The sequence below is a fragment of the Cyprinus carpio genome, chromosome B14, assembly GCF_018340385.1.
Source record: "Cyprinus carpio isolate SPL01 chromosome B14, ASM1834038v1, whole genome shotgun sequence".
Lineage (NCBI taxonomy): Eukaryota > Metazoa > Chordata > Actinopteri > Cypriniformes > Cyprinidae > Cyprinus > Cyprinus carpio.
Window position 1 is genome coordinate 17,105,860 of NC_056610.1, and position 22,787 is coordinate 17,128,646.

Sequence of the window (22,787 nt, forward strand, 5' to 3'; positions counted from 1 at the left end):
AGTATACCTTGAATGACATGTAAACCACTTTGGATAAAAGCATCTGCCAAATGCCTAAATGTAAATTTAATGTAAATGGTTGAACAATGTTTTAATATGACTCTACACATAGCAAGAAAAGTGCTGAATTTCATTTGGAAAAATAAATAAATAAATAAATTCAACGCCTGTGACATATGTGGCTGCATTTAAAAATGTCTGGTTTCCATTCCTTCTCTAACCGCCAAATGTGGCTTTCATAATTAAAAAGCACAATGTGTTCAGACAAAACATTCCGAAAATATTTAAAGATTAAACATGCGGAAATATATGCATCACAGACTTACCCCACTATGCCTGTTTTGAAACTGTTTGCATCACTACTTTTGATTTTCCGATGACAATTAGCACTGGAAATTAGCCTCCCGTTTAGAGACTTACAAACGCCATCCTACGTTTAATGAACTGTCTCATTCATTTCCGACTTTATAACACAGACAGTGTGAGTCCAGAAGCTAGCTAATTTAACTACTAAGCCATTGATTAACACAGAGTTGCATTAACTATAATGTAAATAATAGGAAGAGGCTTTTTACGACACATCATGGAAGGGAAACACCTCATGTCTGCTTCGAGATGAAGCGAGAGAGAGTAATTTGATTAAGGGAAACACACTTCTGCACGTGTTAAGTCTTTCTACTGGAGACTTAAAGCAGTATTCAATTACTTGCTCAATCAAGCCCAATTTACTGCTAGAGTGGAAGGAAAACATACAGACTGTACTAGGATTGAATCTTACTTTTCTCACAGAGCGAACAGAGAGGATGTGTGTGTGTTAGAGAGAGAGATTTCACACCAAGAATCAGTATTGATCTTGAATCTATAGTGCCTGGGTGAGGTGAGGTGAGGTGAGGTGAGGTGACATTGGTTCAAAATGTAAGAGCTCTTCATATCTGGAAACAGCTTACTGCCTCCTGAGACACTATGGCATTAAGTATAGACAGCATGAGGCATTCTCTGAGTACACCTATCTTTACTGGTGTGTGTTTGAGACACTTGTTTAGGTAAGTGGGCAGCGAAGCTTCAGGCACACCCCCGCAGCTCAACCAAAACCCCTCACCCACCATGGCCCAGTTTCTATGACAACGCTAGCTGGGAGCCCCAGCAGGACAGGAGATAAACAAGAAGCCATATCCCTACCACTGGGACTGGAGGTGTGCGCGCTTGTGCGTGTCTGCCTAGTCCTCTGAGATCCACCTAGCTGGCTTCATCCTCTGAAGTTGATGGACAACAACAACAATATGCTTTAGATTAGAAGCAGCCGCCAGTCCCTCGAGAAACAGCAGGCCTGGCAACGGTCGCAAACACGGCAGGGGCTAACTCCCTAAGCTCCTCTTCCGAATTGGCAATGGCCATGGTGGCTAATTCCCTCCGTTGGCCACAGACCTGGCAACATCGGCTTACTCAGTGGACAAAACACAAAGGTGGTGATCGCAGTAGATGATAACTCTCTGAGCAAGGTGTAAAGCTGGCAAAAGTGGCAGCTGCAAACTCCCTCTGTGCTAGTGGGGACCCTAGGTGTGGCGAATATAAAGTAGCAAACTGGCCCTATGGGGTGGACTGTTACAAACGCAAAGTCTTTCAGATTTTTAGCTGTGCACACTAAGAGCTTCCTACTCACTAAGTGTCCAACCATCTATTTCTGGGTCTGTAAAATGTGAAATGTTCCTGAGAACTTAATTCCAGTGACCCTGGATCAAGACACATTTGTGGGATATGAAGTTACAATTCAACGGCTGTGAGGAATGAAGTGGGAGTTATGCAATATGAAGTCACGAATGTGAGATATAAAGTCATAACTGTGATAAATGCAGTCAAACTGTTAAATATAAAACTGCATTGCGAGATATAGTCATAACTGTGATATATACTGTTTGCAATAGAATAAGTATACAATTTCATTGTGAATTATATAGTTATTATTGTGAGATGTGATGGTATAAATTTGAGATATGAAGTTACATTGCAAAATATGAAGGCGTAGTTGTGAGATATAGTCATATTGTGAAACATAAAGTTGTAATTTTAAGATATGGAGTCATATTGTGAAATCATGTTTGGAGATGTAAACAATATAAAAACATTTTAAATAAAAAAAAGTCATATTTGTGAAATATGGAGTCATGTTGTGACATAAAGTCACAACTGTGAGATAGAAAGTAACAATTGTGAGATATAAAATCACACTGCAAAATATCATTTTTGAGTCATATTATATAAATATGTTATATATAAAAGTCATATTTTGAGATATTAAGTTTCAAATTGTGAGATATAAAATCATATTGTAACATAAAATCATATTGTAACATAAAATCATATTGTGAGATATAGTCACAACTATGAGATATGGAGTCATGTTGTGAACTATAAAGTCACAACTGTGAGATATGAAGTTGCAATTGTGAGATAAAGTCATATAATACAATATAAAGTTATAGTTGTGAAAGCACAATTTTGAAAGAGAAAAGAAATCACAATTACCCTTCTTTTTTTTCTTCCATAAATAACCTCAGCATGTGTGATAGATTGGAAGAAATCCACTGTATTCTTTCACAGTGAGAATCTCTCAGATCCTGCGAAGTGAATAAATAATTCATACCTCATATTTGGTTAATCAAACAAATTAGATAAAAGGACTTCTCTTTTCCAATTCAAACGCCGGGGAAGAGGAACATTCAAAATTTCTATGTGAGAGAGGACAGTAAATTTGCCACACATCATAATCCATATGCACAGCTTATCCAGTTACATCCAGAGACCTTCACATACTCATCTCAAATTCCTTCAGTCGGACTGCCGGAATTCAAAACCCCGGAGAGCCTTTTAAAGGTCCAGTCCTATATATTGGAGACACAGTGCTTCTGGTTACTTAAGCTAGGCCGCAGATATGCGATACTAAGATTTCCCTGATCAAATACGATTACGGTGGTTATTCTCTCGTTGTGGAACCTGCCATCGGCTTCTAAACTGGAATGACAGAGTGGCACGGAAGCAGGGAGGAAAGAAGGCAAATGTGGTTGCAGGTCTGCGGAAGAGAGAAAGAGTATATGGGGAAAGTGAGAGAGAGACATAAAGACCACAGTAAAATCAATGCATGCAGAGAATGGAGAGATAATTAAGGTAGGAAAGAAGAAAACGAGAGAAAGAAAGAGTGAATTTAATCTGTCCTTACATGACTCCACATCACATTTGCTAATTAGATGAGTTACATCTTAATGTCAGTAGCCATTAAACACAATGGCAGTGTTCCCAGAATCCTTTGCTCTTAAAAAAAAAAAAAACATCTAGTTATCTGTGATTGTGAATTGTATAGCCTCAGTGTTTTGTCAGTGTCGATAATGGCATAGCATGGGATGTTAGTGATGTCCTGCTCACTGATTCGAAGGTGTGTGTGTGTGTGTGTGTGTGTGTGTGTGTGTGTGTGTGTGTGTGTGTGTGAGTGTGTGTGTTTGGTAGGCCCTTTGTAGGGTGTGTGCTCAATTACATGCTGACATGACGGGGATGTACAATTACAGCGTGACACTGCGTTCACTGTACTGCACCTGTCAGACAGCCTGGCAAGGGATGACCCAGGGATCCTTAGATGATGAAGAGGCAGGGGTGGCCGCACACACACGCACACACACATTGCTTGTACATACTCCAGCACTTTTATACTTCCACAATCACGGTCCCATTTTCCACAGCCACCTCTCTCTCTCTCGCTCTCTCTCTCTCTCTCTCTCTCTCTCTCTCTCTCTCTCTCTCACGCTCTCCCTTACCCTGTCGTTCTCTCGTTGCAGTAGAACTGCAGTGCTCAGCACTCTAGTCATTGTTGTGATTCAGTAGTGGAGCTCCTGTCTGCCAGCTCTGCTCCAATTTACAACAGCAGCCCACAATGCACTGCTCTGGGCAAAGCAAGAAAGCAACCACACCTCTCTCTCTCTCTCCTCTCAGGACTCAATCTCTCGCTCACTACTGTAGAACAGCAGACCACCGTCAAATAAGCACAAATAAACAAGCTGCACTCCTGAAATAAACCCGATCCATGAATCTTCTCTCACTGTCTGCTTCCTCTCCTCCTCCTCTATATCTCTCAGCTCTGCAGCCGGTTCCACCCAGCATTAAAAGGTTGAAGTGTGTTTGGTTTCTGCAGCACTAGTGGCTCTAAATGGAATCGATAAAATAATAAATGTAAATTTTTAAATTACTTATTTCATTTTTTACCTCTAACTCACACATTTGATTAAGTTAATGTGGCTAAGATGTGCAGTGAAATGATTTATTCTAAAGCAATATTAGTAGACTTTTAAGTTTACAATAGGAAGAAGTGACTTGTTTGACTTTATTAATAAAGGATGCACCATTAGTAAAGCATATATAATGCATAAACGCTGATTATTTTCATGTGTTGATAAATATCCTACTGTACATTGTTGAAGATAGGTTATTTATTGTAATTGATGGTTCCATGATGATTCCGAATTTTAAAATTCACATAAACTCTGCATTGTACAAAAGATTATTTATAGTAGAAAAAAGATATTTAGCTGAATAAACTGTTCTTTGAATCATCAGTGGCAAATTCTTTAAATATGAAAATGAAAATACATGCCCTTACAAAGAAGCAACAGACCCACCTTATAAAAACAAAATTGCCCCACTGCACAAAAACAACCTTGCTGGCATTGTAAGCTACTCTCCCAGGTTCAGTAAAATACGCTGCACACATCTAAATATTTGGTTTGAACTGGTCTGGAATAGTGTTTTATATACAACTTAACCACTGATTTCTAGTTGTGTCCTCTTTTGGAAGGTCAAACAAAGTAGCTTAGTACAGCATCTCCATGACATGTTGGCGGTGGCAGCAACAATACTACAGCAAGAATCAAAGTTACACCTTCTTTCTTTGTGTGAAAATTTGGGTGGTGATATGCAAATCTGCCCACACAGTGACGTAGACATGTGGGGGCATGTTTAAACGAGGCATTTTAGGAGGGCGTGGATGAGTCTTAACTTTTATAAAGAATATCTCTTTGGGTTTGAGACTTTAGTTTTCGCAACTTTAGGGATCTTATCTATTCACGAACAGCTTGTAAAATTCCAAAGAGAAAGGGAAACTTGAAATTGCATCATATGACCCCTTTAAATGATTCAAGAACATTTTTGGTACCACAGCTTTGAGGGGGAAAAATGTTGGTAACCAAATGTTTTGGCTATACCCTCTACTCCACTGTATGGATAAAAAATAAGTAATCACTATTTTTTGATTTTCCTCAAAATATAATCTTTTATGTTCCTCTGAATAAAGAAAGTCACATAGGTTTGGAACACGATCAGGATGAGTAAATGCTTATCCCTTTTAGTGTTAAAAGACAACTAACTAACCAACCAACTAAATAGTTATATTTGGCTCAAACCTTTAAACACAAACCTCTACCTTTGAAATAAGCTTTAAATTAAAAAAAGAAAAAGAAAGAAAGAAAGAAAGAAAGAAAGAAAGAAAGAAAGAAAGAAAGAAAGAAAGAAAGAAAGAAAGAAAACAAACAAACTGCTGAGTGATGGACCAGCATTTAATGTTCATAATTAATAATATCCTGCTCTGCCCCTGCAGTCTTGATGGGGTGTTTTTTTTATTATTATTATTTTTTTTTTTAAATCTTTGAGAGTGTCTCTAGTGAAGGCACTAACAATCTTGTCAGGATCCATTGTTAGCTCTGAGAGCAGGGACCGCTAGAGTGGCTGTGAGGAGAGAACGAGAGCAGGGCTCTGTGGGGGAGATCACCCACTTTCCCTACGCGCAAGCCTTTCATCTAGCAGCTATAGCAAAACAGCACAGCTAATTAAGAAGAACTAAGGAATGTCCAAAACAGACACATGCACACACACGCATCGCTCCCTACTTTTCCTTCCTCGTGGGGACGGGAGGATAAATTCAGCACGGAAACAAGTGCTCAGCATTACTTAAAAAAATCTAAGGATAGCTCTCTCTCTGTGTGTGTGTGTGTGTGTGTGTGTGTGTGTATCTGTGTGTGTGTGTGTGTGTGTGTGTGTGATAGAGAAAGAGACCCAGCTGTGGTCCACTGCTACTCACTTTATTATATAATTTGTGGAGGCATTAGATCTACTTCCATAGTCCACTGGGCTTTCACAAGCTTCCCACAATTCCAATTAAGTTGTGAGAGTATGTATGTGCCTGTTTCTGCCCCAGAGTACAATAAATCAAAAGCTAACTCTGACTTTATTTCTCCTAAATGCAACTTTATATCTTAAAATGTTACTTTATATCTCACAATTGCAACTTTTGTTCTTATAATTGTAACTTCATCTCAAAATATGACTTTATATTTCAAAACTGTGATTTTTCTTTCATAATTGTGATTGCATCTCAAAAATTTTTAATAATTGTGACAATTTTAAAATTACTATATCTCACAATTGTAATTTTTTCTGCTATTTGTGACTTAATTTGTGAGTCTTTCACAATTACATTTTGTAACATTGTATCTCAAAATGTGACTTTAACTGCGACTTTATCTCAAAACTGTAATTTATTTCTCACAATATGACTTCATATCTCAAAATGTGACTGTCCTTCACAATTGTGATATGAAAATATGAGATCTCTCATGATCGAGACTTATTTCTTATTATTGTGAATCTGTACCTCAAAATGTACTGTAACTCTCAAATGTGATTTTTTCCTCATAATTGCACATTTATATATCACAATGTGAATTCCTACCTGATATAAAGTATACTTATTCTGTATCGCAACTGCAACTTCGCATCTCACAGTTATAATTGATTTTATATCTCACAATGTGACTGTTTCATATTTAAACTTTATCTCACAATTACCTGTTTTTAAATACAGACAGAAAATATATTTTGCTCAGTATAAAACAATAGAAGCCAACAGAGTACTCATCGTGACAGAAAACACAGCTGTGTATGTATGTGTGTTCTCTGCTAGGGTTGAGCAGGACGAGATGACCCATTGCCTGGATGCATCGTGGTTGCTCATTTTAGTGAAGACCCCAAGCTGCCCCACAAGCGCCTGTCAGAGTAGAGTCATAACTGATAATCACAGTCACACACATCACGATGAAGGAAAAACTCTAGAGAGAGTGCGCTGAGGAGGGGGTCAAGCACAAAGAGAGAGAGTTTTAGAAACAGTTTTATGTCACTTTGCATTTAGTGACATAAACACATCACGGTGGGAAAACTAGTGTGTGGGGACAGGAAGTAACAGAGACTGTGTGTGTGGGAAACACTTCCAGAACATCCAAGCGCATCTGCTTTCGATTTACTTACACACGCCCGGTGCCGCTCTCTCAGTTCTTCTTTACTCTGTTCTCCCATCAGTTTTAAGGTTCAACATTCAGGGGGCGGTCAGCGGGTTAAACCTCCTTCGAGACTGTCGCAGGCCATCCCAAGAGGAACGCGGAGACAGTGGTAAACACTCATGCATACTTCCTGACCAAACCATGAATTCTCTTCCTTTTTGTCTATATCCTCTCCAGCCGGCTCTAGCCTTTTAATTAGGATTACCATGGCGCCCTCTGTGTGCAAACAAAGCTGTTTGGCACTTCAAGAGAAAGTGTGCAAGATGCATATTTCTTTCGCCATAAAATGATCTGATCATTTAGTCATGTTTTGAATCGTAGTGCAAGAGTATACTAGCCTTTGTGTGTTTAGTTATGTTCATTTTTTATGGTTTGATGTGCTAGATTAAATAAATATGAGTGGAATTTTGAGCGGAGGGAGGAGTGATACAGAATCTCTGGTGTCTTCATGATCATTAAAGAAAAGCCGCATAAAGTCTGTAATTAAAGGACGTGCGTGACAGACATAATCATAAATGCATTACCCCAGTCTGCACAAATCAAGCTTAACGTTTAATATAAATGTTCTACACATTACTGCACATTTCTTTTTAAAGACTCTTGTTTGAGATTAAATTTCCTGTCTCTCGAATCATTTAAAATGTTTGCATTTCTGTGTAATTTATGTTTGCCGTGGCAAAATCTCTGGGAAAATTGTCAGCCGAAGAAATGCTGTCTGTGGTTAGTTAGAAGCATTAAAAACAACTCAAATATCTATTTTTTTATGCGCGTGTGTACATGCGGTTCAGTGCTTCGGAACGTCAAAACAATTTTCCTGTTTTCCAGCTTAAAGAAGTGGCCTGATTGAATGGTACGGGACAGATTGGATGTTGCCATTATGGAGATGGCTTGTTTGCTCATTTGAGACAAATGATTGCCTTCATTTCCCCTGATATGGGCGTGATGGCGGGAGAACGGCAGCCTATTTGCTCTCCTAAACGAGGGCGTAATGGACGCTTTGTGCAACGTTAGAGCGCTCCGCGGCTGCCTTTGAGAGGCTCTTGAGAAATGAACCCTGACAACTGCACAGATGTTCAAAAGGCCTTTCTTCTGTTTAGACACGTAGACTGTTCGTTTGTTTTTTTGTTTGTTTGTTTGCTTGTTTGAGGAAGCCATTACCAGTCGGCTGCTACGAACGCTAGGTCTGTCTTTAGAGGAGAGATGAGAGAGAGAAATTCAAATAGATCCATAACTGCTCATAAATACTCAGGCACCATCTTGCTCACACGGACCACATCAAACTGCACGTCTGCCATTCTTGGCTTTTACTGCGTAATCACTTTCTGCTTTGAGCTCGTCTCATCTTTTCCATCTCGACTCATTCCGTCGAATTATTCTCAGAAAACATTTCACCTCCATCCCCTATTCCTCCATATCTCTTTCTCTCCATTGTCTCTCCCGCTTTCGCCCACTCTTCCCAGAGAAGACCCACAGACCCATCCATTTCTATTAGGCAGGGGAAATGAGCATATTAGGGAAGAGAAGGGGGTGTCAGGCGGAAATGCCCCCCCTTGGGACGCTGAGCTGGGGTAATGGAATTACACTCCATTATCAGACGGAGATGATTCCATTTAGCTGGAGAGGAGTGAGCTACGGCAGAGAGATGGAGTAAGAGAGAGGGATGGAGAGAGGAAGAGAGCGAGTTCAGTCCATTTTGTCTCATCGAAGCTAATCTTAGCTAAACAACAACCACCGTGTTGGCTATCACACCATTTCTCCAGAGCTACACTTCCAAGAGCTCATCGAACTCGACTGCCTACTAATGCAGAAGTTTGTTACTCGTTTTGCTTCAGGACGCAGGTATTACACCTAATGGTGACTTAAAACAGCATCAAAGTGGTTTACAAGGAGTACAAAAGTAACAAATGTTTGATTGAATACACAGACTCTGACCAGTGGCGTTATTGTTAACTGTTACAAATCGATTTGGTAACTGAAATTAGGCTAAAACTATACTAAAATATAAATATTATATGATAAATGTAATCTTAAAAATAAATTAAATAATACAAAATTTAAAATAAATATAAATATTAAAAAACACACACTTAAAATTGTAATTAAAATATATATGAAAATAAAAGGTTAATTCAAAACATTAATTGATTAAATATACTTACATTTGCTATTTATTTTGCTATCAAAACTGTGCACGAGATTTATTATTATTTTTTTTTTTGCATTTGACATTGTTTTCCCCATGCAGTCCTGAGATTTCAGTAAGGATGTCGCCTACCAGTTCAGAACCACTGCTGGAAACAAACTGATGATGATACTGTATACTACCAATTTCCTCACTGAATATGAGCTATAGGTAGAGCTATAGCAAAAGTGATGTTTTGCTGTTTCAGGAGTAACTCCAAGCCCATCAGAGATAACATCTAAGTCAGAAAAGACAACCTGGTCCATGCCCATGTCCATATCAAGTGCCTGGATATTTTTTTAAGACAGTTTTGCTAAGTCATCTCCCTCTGGATACCCTTTGGTTCTTTCTCTTCTCAGAGCAATGAACAGAGATAAAGAGAGAAAGAGATTGAAAAGGTAAACTGTATATTTTTTGTGGTACTAGTGGCATCAAAAAGAAATGCAATAATAATAATAATAATAATAATAATAATGACCTCAAAAAAAAAAAAAAAAAAAAAAAAAAAAAAAAACTGGTCACCCAAAAACACTGCCCCAGTCTTGAGATAAACCGGAATACCAGTGGATATCAGTCTTCAGGTAATAAATTCATACAAACAAGACAATATATGATGTCAGCACAGAGTCACAGTGTTTACACTTTTTGGAGAAAACAACCTGAATGGCTTATTTTTTAGTTGTCTCTGCATGTTAAAGCGGAATTGGAGAAAATATTTCAACATGGAAAAAGTTACACACATCATCTTTAAATTATTCATGCTCACATCGTTGTGAAGTGACACACTGAACCTAATTAAATTTGATGTGCACAGTTCAGTGTTAAAGTGCTTTTTAATTTGCAGAGACAACTATAAGTAAGCCATTCGTGGGATGATTTCCCCAAAGAGTGTAAACACTCTAGTTTTTTTTTTGGCATTTTCACAAAAAAAAAAAAAAAAAAAAAAAGGAAAAAGAAAAAAGAAAAAAAAAAAGACTCTTTATCTGAGAAGTGTGGCATGTGCTGTCTTTCAACCAATGCTTTAAATTCTGGTGCCGGTCTGCCTGTTTATTCAAATGGCAGATAAAGGATGCATTTCTAAAATATGTTTTCATGAAGATGTGTTTGTTTTTTGTTTGTTTATCAGATATGTCTGTTTGGGAGATATTAAGCCATATTGGCATTTTAAAGTCGATAATTCTGAGAAATAAAGATACAGTTTTGAAATATAAAGTCACAATGTGACATATAATAATAAACTGAGAGAGACTGTAACACTACCGTTCAAAATTCTGTGAAGCGTGAAGTGAATGTGAAGTGAATAATGTCTCTAGTGGCACCAAACAGAACTGCAAACTGTCCGTTTGAGAGACTGACTTGGACGAGTTTGGAACATAATTACCTTAACAATGGCAGATGTTTAAAACTTCTTCACAGTTATTTTCACAGGTCTGTTTGGTGCCATAGTGGTGCATAAATTACATGCTTCACCTTTAAGGAAACAGAAGGCAGTGGCTTTATTCCGTGTATACCATAAATATCTCAGAGACATTAGTCCTTGTCTTGCAAGTTTCCTCATTTCTTATGTGTTGGCAATGTTCTTAAAAAAGGTGCATGAGCCAAATCGCAGGTTGCCAGGCAGACTCATAATGGTGCATTTGTGCTAACTCAGGTGCCCCGTCACCTTCATGCCTCACAGTATCGTTCCACACTCACCGTGCCCTCTTTCGCACATTACATCCATGCATTATCCATAGTGGCTATATGAAGCAGAGCTCATTTGAAGAGCAGCGCTGTATTTATAGACTAGCACTGCTGCGTTGCACTGCTGCTAAAGTCATTTCGAGCGCTGGGACTATTTATTTTAAGATCCCCGCTCTTTTATTAGCTCTGTTGTGTTTTAGCGATGTGAGGGAGTACAGTAAAACTCTCCCCTCAGCACTAGAGATGTCGACCCCAGGAAGCTGGCAGCAATCCATGAAGACAAACCACCATCGTCAGGGTCAACAGGCACAAGTGGAGTCTGTCTACAATGATAACATACGCAAACACACGCACGCCCTTATATATACACACACATCCTAAGGAAGTACCGGCGGGCAAATAGGTTAAAAATCCTGACTATCCCCCATCGCACCTGACCTCATTTCTGCATGCACAGGACGTCATACTGTACTTTTCAGCATGTGTGTGTGCTCTTGAAGTTGATGGCACCTGCCACAGGCTTTGGCGAGCAGCTGTGTGTGTACAGATGCCATAAGTGTGACCTGTCTGGGTGACCCTCCCTACAGATACACACACACAGTCCTGGAGCTGCAGTAAAAACACTGATGTGGGAAGACAGCCATGACATTTAGGCCTCAGTCCACCTCACTTCCTTAGTCATACTTCTGTTCTTTTTCTCTCCGAGTCCTTCCTTCAGCTGATACTTTGGCTATTCTTGGTTTGTGTCTCTTTTCATGCATTCTGACCTCTTTAACAGAATATTCCAGGTTAAATACAAGCGACATAATTTGTGGCATACTGTGGCATACTTAAAAAAAAAAAAAAAGAGGTTATAAAGAGGCCATTACAAATGATGTAAAATGTGCTATTTTGATTTAAAAGCAAAATTGGTAACACTTTATTTTGAGGTGTCCTTGTTACATAAGTTAGATGTACTTTAATAATTATGCATTATTACATGCAAGTGACCCTAATCATAAACCTAACCATATATAAGTACATGTAGTTAATTAATATTACTCAGAAAATAAATGTATAATTACACTGTAATAAGGACACCTTAAAATAAAGTGTATCCACAAAATTAAATGTATTTTGTGCTGCAAAGTTGGTCTTTTTCATTTTTAAGGGCATTTTAGGGTTTTGTGCTTTGTGTGGCAACGCAACGAAGGCAACAAAGTTGTAAAATTGGATACACATTCTTTCAAAAGTTTGTGGTTGGTATTTTTTTATGTTTTTGATATGCTCACTAAGGCTGCATTTATTTGATTAAAATACAATAAAACAGTAATATTGATAATTATTACTAAAATTAAAAAAATATGGCAAATATATTATATTTTAAAATGTAGTGTATTCCTGTGATGGCAAAGCTGAATTTTCAGCATCATTACTCCAGTCTTCAGTGTCACATGATACTTCTGAAATCATTCTGATATATTGATTTGGGGTTCAAGAAACATGTATTATATTATGAATGAAAACAGTTGTGCTGCTTAATATTTTTATGTAAACCATTACACATTTTTGATGAATGGACAGTTTAAAAGAACAGCATTTATTTGAAATAGAAATCTGTTTAACAATGTATAAGACTTTACTGTCAATTTTAATTCATTTAATGCAGCCTGGTTTGTAAGAAAAATTATTTTAACACTAAATTCATACTTAACCGCATAATGTTACCCAATTTACTGTCTTTTTCTCAAGGAAAGACAAGTCAAAAATGTTCTGGTAAATAACGTTATGCCACAAGTGCTGTTAACTGAGCTAAACTTGAATTGAAAGCAGAAAATTATACCGTGTACATACATACACAGCACTAATGAATTCCACAGTAATTGAAATTCTAAATGCTTTCACTGCCAGCCTGCCTTTTAGCTATGACTTCCACCCTCTCAGAGGCTGTCGCTGAGGATTTTTGGCCTGTTTGGGAGCACCTCCAGCCGAGCGGGAAGGAGAGGCGGCCTCCCTCACTTTATGCTCCCTACAGCTACAGCGGAGGAGGATTATATCAGGTCTTCTTGGTGTGCGTGTGCTAATATGACTAGGTCATTTCAATATCTTGCCAAAAATTAAGTTTTTTTTTTTTTTTTTTTTTTTTTTTTGTATATGTAGATGCATGTTGACAAAGCTCACAAAGTTAACAGACAACATATTCAAATCAGTGGTTAATTTGCTTAAATTCTGACATTTAGGTCACATAAAAAACTTTTGCAATGCTCATGAATTCAGATTGACCTTGTTAAAGTACTTTATGTTTTAAAGCAATGCGAGAGTGTGATGAAGGGTGTACAAGTAACCTGCTCAGTGCAGCTCATTACTAGCCATTTCTTAAAAAAAAAAAAAGTCTTCAATATGTAGAAGGTCTAAAAAGATTGTTCTGAAAGACAGTAGATGGAGTAATAATAAAAAAGGAGGGGGACACACCACCTCTTCTTACCATTCTCGGGGTGTTCCATCTCTCCGATGCTGCCGTCTGGGGTAGTGCGTTCATAGTGGTCTTCAGGTAGAGCGAGGGGCCCGATACGGGGCCCTGAAGAACTCTTACTGCTTGGTGTCTCTGACTCTTCCAGACCGCTGTCATAGTAACTGTGCTGAGAGGGATCCTGCAGATCTTGCGCCTGATTGGCTGTGGAGAAGGTCACTCGACGATGTGGGAGCTGTGATTGGACAGAGACAAAGAGAGGTCAAAGGTAAGTATGCGTGTTGATGACATTAGCAGGCATCTTGTGGATGATTTTCATTCTAATTCAAGGGAACAACTATGAATAATGAATAAAAAAATTCTGCAAAATTTCACAAAATATTAGTTTTACCTCATATACAGTATATAGCGCTGCTAACCTTAGGTATTTAACTTATTCTGCATCATTTGTGCCACAGGCATGAATGATAAATTATGTGCATTACTGAAACAAGGTGTGCTATTACTTTCTAAGCTATCAGGCTTTATAGATAATAAAAACCTAAGGAGGAGCCCAAGTTACATTGAGGGATCAAAATACCATAGAGACTTGGCAGTGAGCTCTTTAAACTTTAGCAATCCAGAACACCCTAATAACCATCTAATGAAATTCTAAAAATGCACACATATTATCCTGAAAAGAAAGAAAGAAAGAAAGAAAGAAAGAAAGAAAGAAAGAAAGAAAGAAAGAAAGAAAGAAAGAAAAAAACAATTCTGTCCAAAATCTATCAGTTGATAATTTATATATATATATATATATATATGTATATGTATGAAGTAAGATATATAAAAAAAAAATATATATATATATATATATATATATGTATATGTATGAAGTAAGATATTTACAAATTAAATTAGAATTATATAGTTTTGCTGTAAATAAATGAAAAAAATATATACATATGCAATTCAGTCATTTTTATGCTACAAGTGAATTTCGGCATCACAACATTGTGATATACAGTAAGAAAAAAAAAGATAAATTTTGAGATTTTGCTAAAGATTACATTTAGAAATGTAATTAATGATGGTAAAGGTACTGCAACTGAAATGTAAAATGAATAGTTAAATATCCAGTATTAAACGTACCCATACTGACAAAAACTTTGCCAATAAAAAATACTTCTTTAATTAAATTAATACTTTTACACGACCAAGTCATATCAATCACTGATCAAAAGTGACTGTAAAGAGTTTTACATTGTTGCAAAAATATATATATATAAAAAAAAAAAAATATATATATATATATATATATATATATATATATATATATATATATATATATATATATATATATATATATATATATATATATAAATGTATATTATATATAAAAAAATAATAAAATAAAATAAATAAATGCTGTTCTTTTCAACTTTTTATTTGTTAAAGAAGAAAAAGTATCAAGGTTTCCACAAAGATATTAAACTGTTTTCAACATAATTAAATGAAATACAGACTTGGTGAGAATAAGAAAATTCTTTCAAAAACATTCTTACTTTTAAGGATAATACAGTATATGTCATGTAACCCTAACTTAAATATGTCAAATTAATTAGCACTCAGCAGGCAGATGCTGCTTTCCATCCAAACCAACACCTACTAATCGCAAAGGCAATGCTGATCTATGTAGTAATCGTAATACGAGTCTTTCCACACCGTTAGCAATTGCACATACATTATTTCCCTTATGTCTAACTATGTATGCATCGTCTCAGAGCAAATCCCTCGACACACTCTGGCTGTACATCCCAGAGTAATACACACAGAGACCTAAACACATGCTCTCACATACACCTAAGGCTCAGTGAGGAGTGTATTAAGCAAGTGTTAGCTAAATCCAGTGTGACTGCAGAAGACAGGTTTGATAAGGATGATAGAAGCCACAGCTCTCCCACAGGAGAAGCCCACTTCACACCCCACCCCTCCCTCCAGCAGCACCGACGAGAGAATAGGACATTTCGTCAAGATGGAATGAGACAGCTCGCAAATTGGCATTTGGAGCTAGACGGAGACCACTGTCAGCCACCCAGCTCTCCGAAGCACATCAACCCTCCACATACCATTCACAAACCACAAACCTTCAGAGAGAGAGAGAGAGACAGAAAGAGGGAGTGGGAAAGTAAAAACAAGTAGAAGAACTCCACTCATCCTCTCACTGTTATCAATAATACAGAAATGTTCCTCAACCACATTTCTTTTTATTTTCTGACTTTCAATCTCTCTCTCACTCTTTCTCTGTCCTTCCTCCCGCCATGCTATGGAGTTGCCACAGGTAAACACAACTACTTTATTTCTGCGTGCCTTTCTACTTCTCAGCCTCCTCTTCACCTCCACACACTTGGTTTGAGAGCTTAGCTGCGACTTGTTTGTTTTGTTTATTTTTACAATGTAAACATGTTCTTGTGCAACACTCCTCTATGAACACCCAAAGCTGCATGCATTGTACATACATCGTTTCTGAGTGCGAGGAGAAACTTCCAAAGTAACACAGAGAAATATCTGACTGCACTGCTCTTAATCTCACACTGTCTGCAGGTGACAATGAAGGTCTTCTGGAGAAAACAAAGCATTTCTCAAGATGGGCGAGATGACCTTGCCGTTCAGACTATATGTACCTCCATTGCTTAACTCTTTGTTGTCAGATCTAATGAACGGTGTGTAGAGGATGGATAATGACTGTACTGCTGTGAGTGTAATGCTTTACATTTGCGGAAAGAAATGACGATTGTTCCATGGGGGGGGGTGTCATTACTCTAGGTCTGCTTTGCTGTAATTGCAATTTTGTAAAATGTCGTAAATTCTATGAATTTGTAATTGCTGTACAGAGTTCAGCACAATTCACAGAGTCGAGCCACAGCAGCTGCTTCGAGATGATTTTATGACGGTCTTACCTTCAATACAAATAGAATGACTATTTTTAAAACACAGCTGACTGAATCAGACACTTTTTTATGCACACCTGTGACTACACATGAAATTAAGTTTAAAAAAAGCATGTTTAAGCTAATTATCTGTATTACTAAAAGTCTAAATATTTAAAAAAAAAAAAAGTCTCTCATGCAAAAATACAGTAAAAACAGTTATATTGTGAAATATTATTTCAATAAAAATAATTTTCTATTTTTTTTTTTTTTTTGATAAATGGAAAGCATTTCAAAACAACAGCATATATATATATATATATATATATATATATGTGTGTGTGTGTGTGTGTGTGTGTGTGTGTGTGTGTGTGTGTGTGTGTGTGTGTGTGTGTTTATTAATACAACAGTTTGTTCTGGTTTTCAAATCTGATTGGTTGAGAACCGTTAGATATTGTACTGGTATCGCCACAGAAACGCCCTTTCACTGTTTGTATCACTCCACTTCCAGTATTTCTCACAGCGAGTGTCATGGCAGTGAGAATGTACTTGTTTAGACTTTAAATATGCAGTTTGTTAATGAAGAAAATTAGAAAATTTGCTTCAATGTTTTTGGAGACGTGAGCATCCAGGGCGCTCATGAACCCGCCGAGAGCAGCCTCACCTCGGCCAAATCGTCTTTAATGATGCATATTAGAGCATGGCTTTTATGATGGCTGTTTTTTATTATTTAATAAATAATATTTTATATACATAGTAGTATTTAGGATTGGGAAACAGTGTTTGTGTTCGTGATGATGATTTTTGTGACACTGTTCCACCATTAGATAGCAACAAGTGACCTTTTTTTACGAGTCAGCAAGTTATTTTTACTCAATGTTCCTTCGTTACTAGTTCTAAATTGACATTTTCTAATTAGTAACAGAGGCTTCCGCTCAGCCGTTAAACTGTCAAAATGAGATTTGAATATGTGGCGGAAGGAAGAAGTTCCACACAAAAGGGTTTTTAAAGACACTCCGTTGTTGTTTTCATATATATTTACACATTCGTGCCATCAAACTGTTGTATAAATGCAATAACACTCTCAAACTCAAGTGATACCGGCTCTATATCAGTGGCACTCTAAGGCCTGTAGCCTTATGCCTCGATCTGGCCTAATCACAGCCAAGCTGATATAGACCGGGTATCGCTCTTGTTCTCAATATATATATATATATATATATATATATATATATATATATATATATATATATATATATATATATATATATATATATATATATATATTCTATATACAGTATATATATTTTAGCTGGATTTTGGTGATTTGTTATTTTATTAAGCAAAAGCAATTCAACTAACATTGATTTTCAACTAAATGTCTATGTTGCAACATATCACACAGGATTTCAGTATGGGTGAACGTAAATTTCCACCAGACAAACAAGAAATTTTCTCCCATAAAGTCCATTAATGAGGACACATCACCTTTATTGCATCTGTGTTGCAGTTGCTAAATTTAATGAATGGAAAAGGAAGAGCTGGAGATAATTAGCCAACCCTTAAGTGCATCTGATGTAACGGTATCTTGATGCACGCAAAGGCTCAAGAGAGGCTTCAAAACCTTCGGTTGCAGCATGTAACACATTGGCCTGTCTTTTTAACACATGGCTCATCTCCTCTGCTCCAGATAAAATAAAGATAAGCCGCACAGTGCACGTTTGTGTAAAGCTCAACACTTCTATTCAGAGAGGCAAATGGTTTTTGCTGAGGGATTCATTTTAGACCACTCGCCGTATCTGCTACGAGGCCGACCATCCCCTTGTGCTGATAAACAGAAGCGTGCAAAGTCTCCAGTGGGTGTGTGTGGATGGATACACACACACACTGCTCTATTGTCCTCCCTGTTCAATAAGAGAAGAGGTGAAAAATACCAGATGAGCAGCTCGAGCTTATTGGATCCCTGCATCTGTATCTATGCGTGTGTGTGTTTCATTGTATCCTGTTCTTCATTAGTTTTTTCTGTCCGTGTGGATGATAAGACAGTGAAGGGCTACTTTGTGAAACTATAATCCATACTCTCGCACAAACACATATGGAGAGATGATACAGTGGATGTGCTCCTATGATAATATGATTCCTGTATCTCATTCTCAAACTGAGGTGAGTAAAAGAGAGAGTGGAACAGAATACAGAGAAGGTTTCGAGCGCAGTGTGTGTGTACAGAGTTTCTTTCTCTGTACTTTCTGTAAAAGCTGCTTTTGTTCTCCCTCTTGGTGTAATTCTAATATTGTAGCCCCCAGCTAAGACAGCACTCACTCACAAACAAAACCAGCTCCCACTACTAACCTCCCTCCCTCATGCTGTCGGTCTCAGTCTCCCTCCCTCTGTTCCAAGCTAGAGGGCAGGTGCCAGGGTTGAGTTATGTAAGGAATGACAGCTATGCCTGAGGACGGGATTGGTTGGCTGGGGAAAAGCACCTGTGGGACTCAAGTACCTGCCTCAGTCCTCAGACTGCAGAAAAGCTTTGATTTCTGTTAACAGCATCAGAGAGATGTGTAGAGAGAGACAAGAGTGCAGGGAGACGAAAGTGGGAGTGATTTCGGTGACTATGAGGGATGGAGATGCCGAGGCGCCAGCAAGCCAGATATGAGGGAAGGAGTGAGATGAACAGATAAGATGAAGAATCCAGTATAAAGAGAGTGATTCATTTGGTCGGATGGGAATGGAACTGATTTTTAACGTGAATGTGAAATCAAACTTACCCTATTTAATGTCTTAATTCAAATTTATCCATGTTATTCCAAATAAATAATGGTCTGTGTAATCGTTTTCCTCCTCCCTAACTTAATAATTATATTATATTATATTATATTATATTATATTATATTATATTATATTATTTATATTATATTATATTATATTATATTATATTATATTATATTAATTTATATATTATTTTCTAAATTTATTCAAGGCAGTCACAGTCCTAACAGTTCAAAGTGACAAATAAATTTTTCTTCAAATCAAGGCAGTCACAGTCCAAACAATACAAAATAACAAAAAAATAGGAAACCAATTTAATGCATTATTGAATAATAATAATAATAATTATAATAAAAACCATACTGACCCCTTCTGAACAGTTTCTCTCTGAAGGACCTCTTTCACTAAAAAAAATGCCATATTATGAAATAAAATGGACTTCATCTGAAACTGAATCTAAATCACCATGCAAAAATGAACCAAAAACCACACCTTGAGGGTACGTGATTTTAAACTCTGGTTTCTTTTCAGAAAGGCAGTATTGTACTGTCAAACCTCACAGACATTTACACCCCCCCCCCATCATTTCTAACCGAGTCAAGACTCATTTGCAAACTTGAAGGCTTTAAGCAGATACATCCTCCCCTGAGGAGCAGGAAGACAACACACTACTCTCTATAGCTCCGTCGCACTCCCTCCCCTCCCATCCCTTCCACTGCCTCGCCAACACGGGCTCTTAATGCTACATTAGCATGTGTGTCTTATTCAGCTAGAAGCCAGCGGGCCAGGTCTAAACTCTGCCTGTGGATTAGAGAGATGAGATGTAAGCAGACAGCAGCTGCCCAATCACCTGACTTAAGACTAACAACCTCTAACAGGCCCTCAAACAGACATGTTTGGAAAATGCTTTGCAACAGAGCCAAGGTGCTTTTCGGATGGTGCTGGTGTCTTAGTGATAGAGATGCAGCCAGATTGTCACTTTTCCATATCAAATTAGGTATCAAAAGCTACACGAATTTTAGAGAACTTCATTTTATCATGCCTCAAATGCATGTTTTCACCAGTCACGGATGGTGACTATCTGTTTTGCAAAATAAATGGCCATTATGTAAATTTTAAATGGAAATGAAGTGTGACCTACTAAACATAACTCAAATGGAAATGAGCGGTCAGACTAGACAGGAAAAATAGATGACTTCGAATGAATTACAAGATATTCAAAAAACTATAAATATCAAACAATGCCTTGTTTTGTCCACACGGTCAAACAAACACACACACACACACACACACACACACACACACACACACACACACACACACACACAATATTCACCAATATTCAGTCGTGTTATCATTTGAATTCCTTTCACATGACCTGAGGAGCAGCTAAAAACAACATGGAGTGACAGGTCTGAAGGTTTGCCATGGCAACAGGGGTCCGTGATGGATACACTACAGTACTGACTGAGGTAGAGCGACGCTTGCATATTCACACATACACACAGCCCCCCAAATCTCGCTTCAACACAACAAATCAACTTTAAAAACATCAAGAGTGTCTGTGAATATATTTTCAATTTACTGCCTCAGTGCACCAAACATATCAGCTCTCAAACGCTCAGATATCGCTGGCAACACAACCGCAGCATGCCAATCACACACTTATCAGCTCAGCTTAGATTACTCTGGAAGTTACAGTGTCAAGGGTATTTCCGATCAGTGAGACACACATACACAGGCATCTGGGGATGATTGTGAACTGGTATTAAAACACCTGAGCTCTGCTACAATTGGTTCCTCCTAAGAATCAAACTGAAAATGTTCATTCCAATATCCGTGTGAACTCAAATCCACCAAACAAAATGAAAGATACAGTTAAAACCACACACAGGCGCGATGGGCGAGAAGTCATGAGTAAATATAATGGAAACATACATTTCATTGTAGAGGGGAAAAAAAAAAAGATAAAAAAATGTGTGTGTGTATATTCAGCATGGGAGCATTAATTTTATCTAAAACTTATATTGATTTTATACTGATATTGGTATAATAATGTAACAGTCATTTACATTATTACAAAACTTTTATTTTCAATAAATGCTGTTTTTATTTTTTCTATTCATCACTGAATTCTGAAATAAATACATCAACTGAAAACAAAAATATTTTTCTTATTAAACTTTTGAGCAGTCATGTAGACCTATATGACTTTCTTTTTTGGAACACCAAAGAGAGATTTAGCAAAATGTTGAGCTATTTTTCATATAATGAAAGTGAATGGGGATCTAAGTACTTTAAGACCCCCCCCCCCCCCCCCAAAAAAAAAAAAAACCAGTTACATCGTTATACATTTATATATCTCGTTAAAGTCGTTATACATTTATATATCTCATATCTCTTTTGTATTTCTGTATATTCAGACTTTGCTACGATCACTTACTTGACAGGTAATCATCAAGTCTGCCATGTTAAAGGCACCACCTTTTCAGCATCTTCAGAGACTTATATTTAAGTCTGTTCCTCCCACGAAACTATCATATGACTTCCATTTCATTCTATGGAGCACTTTTATGTCATTTTGGTACTTGATGGCCTGGATCTTCATTCTCTTTCATTATATAGACGAGTGACAAATACATTCTTCAAGAAAAGACCTCTCTCTTTTTTCTCTCTCTATAGAATCCAGGTGGAGAAGTGAATAAATCCATTGTAGGCCCATACACAGACAACTACTATAACTACTACTCTGTCATGGTGGGGACTTTCCATGATCTTCTAGACTGACATAATATGTCCAAAAACTATGCACTCCTTTCTGCATTTTTTAGATATTCATTAAGACATTATTTAGCATGTTTATAGTTCCCACAATGCAGGTGATTTCAGGTTTTACTATCCCTACAGGGACCAACTGTAGATAGCATAACCTGACCCACGCACACTCATATTTAGCATACACTAGGCTCAACTGGAATTAATTATTTTAAAGGCATGCAGTTAAAAAGAGAGGGTGAGTTCTTAAGCTGTTCAGATATATGTTTTTCCTTCAGGCAAACTTCAGAAAACAAACACACACGCACACACACACACAAACTCACAAAACCCGACACCTCCCTCTCTTTAAACGATACCACAGAGTAACAGCTCAATAGTTAATCTCTCTTGATGTTCTTTGTGTTTGAAGGAATTGAGCAATTGCTACATTAGATGACTATTGGCCCTTTGAGGCTGTAATATAAACGTTGAAATGATGCATACGAAAGGCATATATCGTTTTTTTGTCAGATTTTGTCGATTAATGTCATGAAAACGATGCTGGCTGATGCATATGTACTGTTATATGTCACCTAAAGTGGAAAAATTGTGCCTTGAAACTTATTTCTCTTCCTCTTTCTTTTGCAAACACATACTACCCCACTAAAAAT

The 22,787-nt window shown here is 37.4% G+C and overlaps 1 protein-coding gene across 5 annotated transcripts in view; it reads right to left on the bottom strand.

Moving 5' to 3' along the window:
* Positions 1–22,787, bottom strand: part of LOC109047858 (protocadherin-1-like) — a 154,596-nt gene that overhangs the window by 42,753 nt on the left and 89,056 nt on the right. For all 5 annotated transcript variants that reach the window (XM_042738274.1, XM_042738275.1, XM_042738277.1 and 2 more), the window contains one exon: positions 13,700–13,919. In XM_042738274.1, coding sequence (XP_042594208.1) covers positions 13,700–13,919 — 220 coding nt within the window. The remainder of the gene's footprint in view (positions 1–13,699; positions 13,920–22,787) is intronic.